The sequence below is a fragment of the Dipteris shenzhenensis genome, chromosome 6 (genome assembly GCF_047967505.1).
Source record: "Dipteris shenzhenensis isolate YYH24624 ecotype China chromosome 6, Dip_SZ_1.0, whole genome shotgun sequence".
NCBI classification, from domain to species: domain Eukaryota; kingdom Viridiplantae; phylum Streptophyta; class Polypodiopsida; order Gleicheniales; family Dipteridaceae; genus Dipteris; species Dipteris shenzhenensis.
Genome location: NC_141601.1, coordinates 16609098 through 16621614, shown reverse-complemented (window position 1 = coordinate 16621614; position 12517 = coordinate 16609098). Strand labels below are relative to the sequence as shown.

General features: G+C 43.7%; 1 protein-coding gene across 1 annotated transcript; it reads right to left on the bottom strand.

Annotated features, from left to right (window-relative positions):
- Nucleotides 1–1820: 1820 nt before the first annotated feature.
- On the bottom strand, nucleotides 1821–3980 carry LOC147900858 (pentatricopeptide repeat-containing protein At1g11290, chloroplastic-like). Its single transcript, XM_087376383.1, has one exon. It carries the CDS (start codon nucleotides 3978–3980, stop codon nucleotides 1926–1928), a length of 2055 nt encoding a protein of 684 aa, XP_087232509.1. The 3' UTR covers nucleotides 1821–1925.
- Nucleotides 3981–12517: the final 8537 nt, after the last annotated feature.

The window sequence follows — 12517 nt, the reverse complement described above, 5'->3', positions numbered from 1 at the left end:
ATATAGGGAGGTGACCTTTCTAACACCCCCTCTCACCTACTCATCTCGGCCCAATGCCAACTCATCAAGGAAGTTGCTCCAACAGCTCCCATGATGAAACCCTGTAGAACAATCCGGTGTCAATTCCGATTCATGGCTATTCAACCAGCGGCTCTTGCTCCTCCAGGTCCGGTCTTGCACAAACAAACCATCCTTGTACACCATCCTTGTACACAGGTCCATCCAAAGTAACACCAGCAATCCAGATGCCACCATTTTCCAGCTGTCCCCCTCACAATGAATGAACAACCTGGAGTCTTCCAAGCACTATGTTCTTAGGGTCTGTTTCAACCTGTCCTTCCTCTGGCAAGGTCCGCAACAAAAGAACTATCTCGAGAAATGAAATCCCAAGAGTATCTCCAGATATCCTGGACCATGAACTCTCACTAAGTTCTCAAGCAAGTACTCTTTTGGCTTCAGTACACCCTGTCCATAATCACCTTCCAACAATCTGCTTCCGAGATTTGAAGAAGCACCCACACTTCCCCTTCTGCCTCCCAAGAAGGCACATTCCTTCCAATCTCGCATTTCCTGAGACACATGAAGAGCATTTCTCTCCACGGCATGCTACAAAGGTTCAAATTAATGACATCAAGTACATACCAAAAGATCGTCCAGCCTATGTGCTTGCTCTGAAAGCAAATCATGTACCTTATGGAGGCACATTCCAACGACCTGTTCCTATAATGCCCCCTTTTGAATTACAGCATCCATGTGAACTTGAAATCCTAGGGCACTCCATAAAATCCACCCTCATTCATGTTAGTATCAATAGCCAAGCACCTGGAAGAGTCCAAGCACTCCTTGCTGTCCTTCACCTTTGCAAAGGTCTCTGACTCCCGGTCTGCCCACATCTCAATATCAGACATCTTCACTGTGACTTCTAGGTCTGCATATCTGACCTCGATAACACATGGAGATGTCACCAAGAATAGTTCTTCAATTATCACATTAGTCAAAGCTTTTGTTTCACCATATGAATCTGAGTCAGACTCCTCATTCTTTTGATCTGCCGCCTTCTTTCTGCAAACCTTGCCTGGCTGATCGCAATAGAAAAGCACTTCTGCTGCTGCTTCCTCTCATAATTACAATGCTTGAATGGATAGACTTCACCAATGGTGGCAGCACTTCCGACAGGTGCCTGCCTTGCTGTGATGGTAGATGACACTGAGACCAAGTCCCAACAAAGGCTACTTACCAGTGATGACATCACAAATGGCGGTGAATCAAGAGGTATCCTCGAAGTTAATTCTCTACCCATTATTTTGATGAATTCATAAGACTCCTTTGGACATGCTGTTTATCCTGCTATTCTTAGCTAGGAGGATGGAGGGGGAAGACCGTCCAGGGGGACAGTCGGGGAGGCTTCATTGCAGAAGCATTTGGATTCTTGTTGCATGATGGTTGTCAATGTTTGTGTCATTGTGGTCTGACATGGGCAGGTGTCAAGGAGGCCATTCCATGGAAGCCCATCATGCTACAGGAGCTGAATGCTTCTGTAATGAAGCCTCCTCCTCTATCTGCCTGGATGGTCATCACCCTCCATTGTTGTCTTGACATGGGCAGGTGTCAAGGAGGCCATTCCATGGAAGCCCAATTGTGTATGTCTATTCATCTTCATGTTAGATGGAAATATAAAGATAGTGTAGTCCATGGGAACATTCCACTGCAGGGGTTTACACCATGCATTCCCTATTATTTCTCCCAGGAACACTGCTTGCAAATCATGTTTCACTCAAAGGGAAAGAATGCTTGAGCATAGAAGAAGCCCTGGCCTTGTGATAGTCATAACACCAAAAATCTACCGGTTACAGGTATCTGTTGAATGTAGTGGTAAGAGCAAAAGCAACGGCCATTCTCACAGTGCCGACACAGTGCAGTACCAATCATGACTCCAATTCAGGGATGCACCCTTCCTCCATTTTGCAAGAAACAGCTTTCAGCTTTGCAAATCTATCTTTGCTTTGGGAACATTCGCTGTCCCCACCGACACATGTATGCCCCATGTTATTAAAGTCAATCCACAACCTTGACTGTTGAGCATTCTTTCCCATTACCTGGAGTTTATCACAGTGCTCCCTCATGTAAGCATCAGCATATATGTTCGACATCAAGACGTATGCTGAAGAGAGTTTTTCATCTAATCTAACGATATTTTCAAAGGCGTGCCTTCCAACATCTATATTTTTCCATTTTAGACATGCACCCAACACAGTCAACCATACAACAACATCAGGTTGGAAAGGCATCTTTGCCATCATCACCATTGCCTCATCCACTCGGCCTGCACGGCCAAAAATATCAACCATGCAAGTATAGTGTTCAATGGTAGGGATGATGCCATACTGTTTGTTCATCGCCTGAAAGTACTCCTGGCCCTTGTCCAATAGACCCACATGATTGCATACACCAAGAACACTGAGAAATGTTAACCCACTCGGCTGTATGCTTTCCTGCCGCAATTTCTCAAACAAATGAAATACAAGTTCACTCTCTCCCTGGCGGGCATATCCTGCAATCAATGCACTCTGCACTACAACATCCCTTGTGGACAAGGTATCAAAGAGCAGTTGGGCATCAACCATGCTCCCACATTTAGCATACATGTCAATAAGACCATTTGCAACCATTGCAATGTTCTCAAAACCAATCCTACTAATTTCAAAATGCAGTTCCTTTCCAAATTCCAGAGCCCCCCTGCTGCCACATGCTTTCAGGATGGCAACAAAAGTAGCCCCGCTGGGTGACACACCTTGCTCTTGCATCTGTGCATAGAGTCTAAAAGCTTCCTCACTATCTTCTTGCTCAGCATACCCCAAGATCATGTTAGTCCATGAAACCACATCAGGGTGAGGAAATTCATTAAAGACACTTCGTGCATCATTCATGCTCCCACATTTTGCATACATAATCACCAAGGTGTTTCCAACATACACATCAGACTCAAAACCTTGGTTTAACGCTTGGGAGTGGAGAGCTCTACCTATTGCCAGGTATCCCATTTTCAAAAAATTCCTGCCCAATTGCTTTCCCTGTTGCAAAGCTGGCAGGCCACTACAAGCTTTTAATGCACCAACAAAAGTTCGAGCATCTGGTTGAACAACTTCCTGGACCATTCGCATGTAAAATTCCAAGGCCAGCAAGCTTTCCTCTTGATCAGCATACCCTAGAATCATGGTATTCCATGAAACCACATCACAAGAAGACAATTCATCAAAGACAAACCGTGCATCCTCCAAGCTCCCACATTTCGCATACATATTTACCAAGGTGGTTCCCACAAATACATCTGACTCAAAGCCATTCTTTACTACTTGGGAGTACATGCCTCTGCCTTTTGCCAGGCACCCTATTTTCACAGATTTCTTACCAACTTGCTTCCCCTCTTCCAAGGCTGCCAGGCTACTGCAAGCCTTCAATGCAGCAACAAAGGTTCGATCATTCGGTTGGACACCTTCCTGGTGCATCCATGCATACATTTCCAACGCCAGTGCACCTTCTTCTTGCTCAGCATGCGCCAAGATCATGGTGGTCCATGTAACTACATTACGGTCAGGCAATTCATCATAGACACCCCGTGCATCCACCATGCACCCACATTTTGTATACATATTCACCAAGGTGGTTCCCACGAATAGATCGGTCTCAAGACCATCCTTTACTATTTCGGAATGGATGGCTCTACCTTTCGCAAGGCACCCAAGTTTCACAAACTCTGCATCTCCTTGCTTGCCCTCTTCTGGTGTTGCCAGGCTATTGCAAGCCTTCAATGCACCAACAAAGGTTCGAGCATCTCGTTGAACAGGTTCCTTGTGCATCCTTGCATATAATTCCAAAGCGCACATACTTTCTTCTTGCTCAGCATATCCTTGGATCATGGTATTCCATGTAACCACATTACGATAAGGCAATTTCTCAAAGACATGCCATGCGTCGTCCATGATTCCACATCTAGCGTACATGTCTACCAAGGTGGTCCCTACAAATAGATCTGACTGGAAACCACTCTTTACTACTTGGGAATGGATGGCTCTACCTTTCGCCAGGCACCATATTTTGACACATTTCCCGTCAAGTTTCTTGCCCCCTTCCAGTGCTGCCAGGCTACTGCAAGCTTTCAACGCACCAACAAAGGTTCGATCATTTGGTTGGACACCTTCTTGGTGCATCTGTACATACAAGTCCAAAGCCCACGCACCCTCTTCCTTCTTGGCGTACCCCAGGATCATAATGTTCCATGACACGACATTGCGCGATGGCATTCTCTCAAAGACATAGCGAGCATCCACCATGCTGCCACGCTTCACATATGAATTCATCAAATTGTTTGTGTCGAACATTGGAAGCTCATTTAAAGGTTCCCCCCTAAAGGTATGCATTTCCTTACCTTCCTTCAGCTGAGGCAGTCTCTTATGGACAGCATCTCTATCTTTGCCTGCACCGAAGGAATGACTACAGAGGGGGAGCCTAAGCTCTGAGCCCATCATTCATGATCGCGTAAATTACACAAGTTCATAGAGAAAACTGAGCATCTGGTAAGCATATGAGTTCAGTGCATTGTCATCTTGAAAGGCACTGACACGTCGGCTTACATGTTCAATTGACACGTGTGCAAATAATTGCCGGTTTGGAAGTGGAATTTTTTAACGTCATGCCACAAGCGAGGGCCCCCATGAGTGCAGTGCGAGGAGTGTTGTCTCGCGAGGCTTTAAGTAGCGCTGACCCTGAGGAAAACTTAATGGGTTTACCGACTTTCGAAAACCTTGATGAGGAACAGCACCCGCTGATTAATGGAGTTTTAGCGTAGGGGACTTGAGGCAAGTCCTGCATGCTTGAGTCTGTTGAGGCCTTGTATCTTCTCCGCTCCCTGCAGAGTGCGGGTGGCACCGAATACATAAGGTGGGGGGAAAGAGTTCTCCATGAGAAGTCTAGTGGGTGTAAGTGCCACACACCAAGTAGTCGAACGAGCTGTTGACATGAAGGACAAGTCAAAAATCTGCATACCGTCTTATGCAAACTCTTCTTCTACATGCAGGCATTACTAGGAGAGAAAAGGAAGCTCACAAGAAGGGGTGGAACGAGATGATTCCGGGGCATGTATGTGTTCTTCACGGGTCGTGTCCCATTCTTTGAAGAGCTTGAGAAGTTATTGGAGTATGAAAGTGCCAAAGCATACGAAGCTTGATTCTTGGGTGAAGGCTTCTTTCTTCTGTGGTGCGTGTTAGAAGCCATTAGGAACAAGTGAGTACAAGTACTCATGAGTACTACTTTCAAGTTGGTTCTCTCAAAGGAAAACGATTGTCAAGATGAATAAGTGATTAATTTGCAACACATGTGATGGAGGCCGTGTATAGGAAAGTTCGAATGATTTGCAAACTCCGTGTGTGTGTGTGTGTGTGTGTGTGTAACCTATCAGACATCTATTCTACTATAGTACTATACTAGTTTTCAATGTCATAGTAAACCAATTGCAAACATCTACTATTGCCCTTTTCAAACACCTAGTGAGTTCGTTAATAACCAACCTCTCAATACCACACAAGTGGGTGTCCTCTAGCTCCTCTTTTATTTGCAATTGCTGCAGACTCTCTAGGATGGCTCCTTAGAAGTCAAATACAAGAGGGAGTTCTCAAAGGGATTGAACTCAGTAATGGTAAGCAATTGCTATGCCAGCACTTTGCTGATGACACTACTTTGACTCCTAGAAACACTGATCAAGATGTCATTTGTGTAATGGACTGCTGCCTAGAGATGTTTTGTCAAGCCTCAGGCTCATCTATTAAAACCACTCAAAACAGGGTATGCCACACTCAGTGGGGAAGATCAGGGAGTCCTTCGACAGCTAGGATGCAAGAAGTTACAAAACAGTACAGTATTTAGACTCTTGGGGATACCAATGGGATTTGATGTCACAATGAAGCAGAGGTGTGATTGGGTGCTGGACAGATTCCAGAAGAAACTAGATAAATGGAGAAGCTTCTAAGCAAATCTGGCAGGGAGGAAAATGGCTCTAAATCACTGTCTCTATCCTATTATCATTTTCTATCTATCTTGTTGGTCTCCATCCAAGACTGCCTTGGACATATTTATTAGGTTATGTAGATCTTTCTTATGGGGGGGATCCACTAAGATTTCTAAGGTTCGATGGGAGTATTGTATTAAACCCAAAGAGGAGGGGGGGTTAGGGGTGATTGACATCTCCTCTGCTACAGACACATGAAGCTTTGAAGAGAAGAGGGGAGAGATAAGTGAAGAATGAGGAAGAGGAACCCTAGACTTAATTGAAGACATCAAGAGAGGACATCCAATTGGAGAAAGTACAAAAGTAAGAGCCTAATGCTCTACGGAGAGGAAGAAGTACAAGCAAAGTTAGATACAAGGTGATGGCATAGCTACAAGGAGAAGAATGAGGCACTCGAGGGAGCAGAGAGGCTCCTTTTATAGAGAACCTCCCACCTTCTTTTACCTCAATACATTTCTAGCTCTAGGTACCTTCACCCCTTGCTAACATAAGGACATGCTCTCCTTTTGGGCACATTTTAACAAATGTTCCATCAAAAGATGCTCATGACTCTTTAAAAATTTAGAAAGTCAAGAGTCTTCCCACATGGAGCCCATAGGGACCCTCTCTTTTCCATACGTCCACATCCTCCCTACTCCACATAGGAATTCTAGAAGAATTTCTCTTGATCCCACCCTCTTCCACATGCCCTCCATACGCTTCGCATGTGATATCTCTTACGTTATTGAGCACACATGGACATGAGACCCACTTCTTTATATGCCTTACTATTCCTATTTAGAAAACCCTAATAATAAATAAGTCTCACCCCATACTATGGTATTTGTCATTCATACACATGGTTTTACAATGATCCATTCCGCACGTCCTCTCACTCCCTTATAATATCTTAGAAATTGAAAAATTTTGAGTGATAGCCACCAGGCTCCACATGATCCTCACACTCTTATCAAACGTACATAAAAGTGATACTAATACCAAATAAAGGATATAAACTTCTTATGCCACACCATCAATTGTGATTACTCATCGAAGAGCCAAATCACCAAGATAAGTTGCATGCCTACCAAAAGTTAGAAAACCCTTGAAAAGCATATTAAAGCTTCTATAGGATTTAACCATCTTTAACCAAAAAAGGCAATCTCGACCAACTGTAATAAACACCTGAATAACAAAGTAGAAGACATGCCCACAAAGGCTCACATATCAAATCACTCAACCAAGAAATCGGCACCCACACTGGTGATTTGACAAAAAAACTCTGATCGATGGACCTTTCTTACTCAAATTTTGTCTAGCAATTGCAAGTTCTTTAGAAGGCTCAATCTTCTGCATGCTTATATTCATCAGCAACCAAATATTGAAGTAAAGAGCACTTGCCATTACTAAGAGAAATGAAGAACAGAGAACCTAAAAATGAAACACCATTAGCTCTGCAAAGGGCCAAGTCTGAACAAATAGATTTACGAAGATAAAAAAGATGCCTGCAACCGTTGAAAGAAGAAAGTAAGGTTATAAAATCTTTATCACAAAGGGCTATCTACAATTGTCGATCAACGAAGCTTTCAAAAAATCTGCATGATGCAATAACTGCCGTCAATGCACTTGTAGGATCATCACACTTTCGTTGTGCCATGGTTCCTCACCCCTCACAGCTTCATCCAATATGGCTTTCTAGAACCTCAATCGACTACTTAGATTCTCTAGTACCTTGTAATGTCTCAGAAACCTCCACTCATCACTTTGATTAGAACCTAGATGCTCTGATACCATTGGTATAAGAAATAAGAGATATTCAACCCGTGATATTCAAGACACTACACTCCCTCTCTCTCCACAAGCAAGTTTTTAACTTGAATGCAAAGCAAATTTCCACATGAAATAATCCAAGAGGCGACGATAAAACCCAAAAAACTTTGTATTATAAAGACTCAAAGCATAGACAATGACTATGGAGATGATAATGCTCCTCTACTAAGGATTGCAGCTGTTTATAAGTTTTGAGACTCAATATTAAGACTTGCAACTATTCGAGAAGCTAACCAACTTTCTAATGCATACCAACAGCTAGGTACGAGACCCTGGCAGCTAAACACATATCCAAGAGGAACATTAGGATGACTCTCATAAGAGATGCTTGGACAAAGATACAAAACATTGTAGAGAGGATGTCAATAAAGGACTCGTAAAGCCACCTTGAATCACTGCTTCACACGACTAAAACTTGAAGTCTCTATGATCTAATTGGCTAGCCATGCTGGCTCCCACTTCCATGCTACACCCATGCAAGCATCAGTCCATGTCTTTTCATCCATTGGATGGTCACAATGTCCACGAGCACATAGGTTCCCCATGTATCCTAACCAATCACGGTTCATTGATTGGACTATCGTCCCTCCAAATGTTAGGAAGGCCATGCTTTCACAATCCAAGAACCATAGGTACCACCAGGAAGATTAGCCAAGGCTCCATAGGCCCCCAAATTAAACAAAAATGTGTAGTGTATCACAAGCAACAAAATGGGGCTAGTGGGTAGGGTTCAATACCCAATTGACCATTACCTTTCATGACGGCCAAGTTACCAGGCGATGTTGACCATATTTTTTGGGAAAACCTTGCTGTGATTTGTAATGTCATGTCTATGGTTCACATAGGATGGCAACCCTTCATGAGGCATGGTTGCACTCCTTATGAACCCAGCTTGAGGTCCTTTAGAGACCATTGGGTAGCCAAGACCCCCGTCCAAAAGTTTGGAAGGTGGTTGTGGTAGGGCTCAGTCCTTTATCGACCAATGGGGATGCAACACCCTATGCACAACACCTAGCGTCCATTCTCCAAAAGGTGGGTTGTAGCCTAGTTGGCATAAAAGATTTGTGTCCAACCCATGAACGTTGCCGCCTACTACATGTACCAATCACAAGTTGTTGACATAAATTGGCAACATGATGACCGTCAGTTGGTGTGAACCACCACTACCATCGTTCAGTTCTATGTCCTCCTCTATGGGCAAGAGGTTGTCCCCATGTGCCAACTAGGGGATCCTAGCAAGGGGTGTGAGATTGCGAGTCCAAGAAGAAGAGAATAATTTTTAATGTCATGCCACAAAGCAGGGCCCTCATGGGGTCATCAGACATCGACCATGGGGAATGAACTCAACACACACGACAACTCACCATCAAGAGCATTGATACAGGTGCTTCAAGTTTCATTCTTATTATGGTATGCAACCTAAGGGGGAAGGTTGGGTTTCTTGAGCTCTTCTTGAGCTACATGTCCCAATTATAAGCCCTTGATTTATGTTTGATCTAAAGTCCTAGAACATAAAAGCGTAGACAGGCTCTTCCATGCTTTCATGCTAGGATTTTATATGCTTTCGTCCTCTACCCTTTTAGTAAAGATTTTGAAATTTCTAAGGTCAATAAATTGTCACAAAAACTGGTGAACAATATTAACAAGGCATTTCATCATTGAGTATGGCAAGTGATGCTCCACAAATACTCCTCACGTGAATGAGAAAGCTCATGCTTGAGAAGCTTAAGAGGAGGGTCTTGAACAATAGGCCACAGACAGATAAGTAGATGGAGGAAGACAACGATTCTTCTTCACCTCTGAATCAATTAATCGAGTATGCAAGGCTAAGGACTAAAGTAAGCTCGGTCAGATCATGTTGGTTGATTATGGGTAAAGATTTTTGGGAATTGTCGTAAACATAGGATAGAAAGCCCCATACGAGGGTCATGCAATATACTACAAGTCCCAGATCAAAGTGACCAAGTTCATGGTGGACAGCGCGGAAGGTGCCATCAATCGACATGCCAACCATGACAAAGATTGTGGCAACTATCAATACACCAATTTGCAGCCCTAACACCAATGAAGATGCTATCTCCAACAAGTTTGTAAGCAAGCTATGTGAGGGGAAACAGAAGCTTGAATAGACTTAAACTTTGGGCTGCTATTGGTATTGGAGTCGGCGTGTTGCGAGTGCTCATCCTACTTCTCTTGTTGCTATGGTTGTGCACGAAGAAGAAAGAGTTGAACTGCTCGAAGTTCTCCTATCCTCTACTCATCCATATTGGCATATGCAAGGTCAAAAATCGAGATTCTCACATTTCTGAGAAATTGGCACCTTGCAGGAGCTTCCTAGAGAACGAAAAAGTTTGCAAGCGTGCATGCAGTGGGTTGACATCTTACTTCTATAGAACAGACAGTATGTTGGTTGCCAAAGAAAGCCACATCAGCTGGAGAAGATATGGCCTATTGCGAGAAGACTACCATTTGCAGAAGTATTGTCATTACAAACCCAATTTTTTACTGTTCCATCGTTATAACCAATGGTCTATCAGAGCTGGCTTGAAGGCCTAGGAGCACCGCGCTCATGGTGATGAGAAACATGAAATTGAAGATGTATCCCGAGATAACCTGTGTTGCAGGAGCGCATAGGAGAACAATCAGCTATGGAACCATGGGGGATATGAGAAGGAGGAAGTCAGGTGCCACGCTATGGCAGACAACGGCATGGAGTGTATGAAGAGGAGGAACGATGTTGCTATTTGTTATTATGGCATTAGGCGGATGATCTTTCAGAAGAGAATATGGAGACAATTCTCCAGAAATATATGGGTGTACACACGATTCCTGATATGTACTTTTCCCTTAAAAGTACATACTTGAACTTAAGAAAACTATGGAGGAAGGGGGAACGGGGCTGAGTCAAAGGAGCTGAAGTGAAGATCGAGTACAAGCATGAGCAAAGGCGCCATGGTGGGTATGAGGAGGAATACGGGCAAGGACATTGCCATTGCCATAGCCATAGCCAACAATCAATGGAACTGAGGGAGATGAAACTACTGAAGGAGAAGATGGGGCGACAGGATACCGTGTGGGATATGGTGGTTCACCCTAGATATTTCTTGATACCTCGATTTCACCTCGTACTAAAGGTCCATTTCCTAATACCTCAATTTCACCTCGGACTAAAGGCTCATACATTTTGAGGTATCAAGAAATGTATGAGCCTTAAGTTCGAGGTGAAATTGAGGTATCAGGGAATGTTTGAGGTGCACCAGCATATCCCACACTTGGTGTCATGCAAGCCATGTCTTCTCCTTCAGTACTTGCACCCCCCTCGGTTGCATCAGCTACTGGCTATGGCTATGGCGATGTCTTGCCACCTCATCTTCTCCTTTAGTAGTTGCGTCCCCCTCGATTGCATCGGTTGCTGCTGGCTATGACAATCACAATGTCCTTGCCCTTATTCCTCCTCATACCCACCATGGTACTTTTGCTCATGCTCATTCTCTCCATGCCTTTGTGCTTTTGAAAATGTTTGAGCCTTTAGTTCGAGGTGAACCAGCATATCCCACACTCGATGTCCTACCGCCCCTTCTCCTTTAGTAGCTACATCCCCCTCGGTTGCCTCGGTTGTCGAGGTATCAGAAAATGTTTGAGCCATTAGTTTGAGGTGAATAAGCAAATCCCAACTTTGATGTATCAGGAAATGTCTGAGTCTTTAGTTGAGGGATATCAGCATATCCCACACTCCACAACTATATCGACAATCTTGGATTGTACTTGAAGCAGGTGAAAGTTATGTGCGAGTTGGTGATTGTATTATCGGGTCTGGCGATCGTGGCTTTGCTACTTATAGCTCTTGATAAGATGAGGATAGCTCACATAGGCTTTCTATGTGCCCTTGTTAGCAAACAACGACATGCATCTAGCACTACTTTCATCTAGCACTACTTTCTCAACTGGATATTAAGTTTAAGCGCCCAAAGGGCTTATGCTATAAAGAACTAGCTATTTGAAAGATAAATTGCAAACATGGGGCAAGCAAAGTGGAGATTCTACTCATCACTAGGAATGCATTAGGGTCAGACCTTACGACAACCTCAATATTGTATATGAGCTCATCAACAAACTATTTGATGTAACAAAACTGTTTTTGGTGGAACCTAAAAAGAGTGTACGAACCTACTATTGGGCTTGTGTACCTAGGCTTTCTGGATGGTAATGAGGCAGGAGTCTCGTGGGACACTTGGATCAAATGTGAGATTCTTGCAAAGCAGGCAAACAATGCTTGGAGTTTTATCAGTTGCTATCATGGTACTAGTGACAGCCGACTTGACATTTGAGAATTTCTCAGGGATCCAACTCACCGTATATTCGAAAGAGGAAACTGAGATGACATAGGAAGACATATCTCAAAGTTTGGGGGCCTCTATTCATCAATAAAAGAGATGTGGTGATTTTACTGGCATTCGATTATGATTATATCTATTGACATTCAGGTAATATGCGAGTATCTTATCCATTCGTGAGACTTATTCTCGGTGCTAATATTCTCGGTGCTCAAAAAATCATTGCATGAGGAAGGGCTCGTTCCCTTGGATTATAACTCTTTGGGGGAGGAAGCGCGTTGCCTCCTCGCACACACAATGTGTGGTTATATTA

Excerpts from the sequence above, each read along its gene's own strand:
- LOC147900858 (XM_087376383.1), bottom strand. The coding sequence starts at position 3,980 with ATGGACGACGCATGGCATGTCTTTGAGAAATTGCCTTATCGTAATGTG.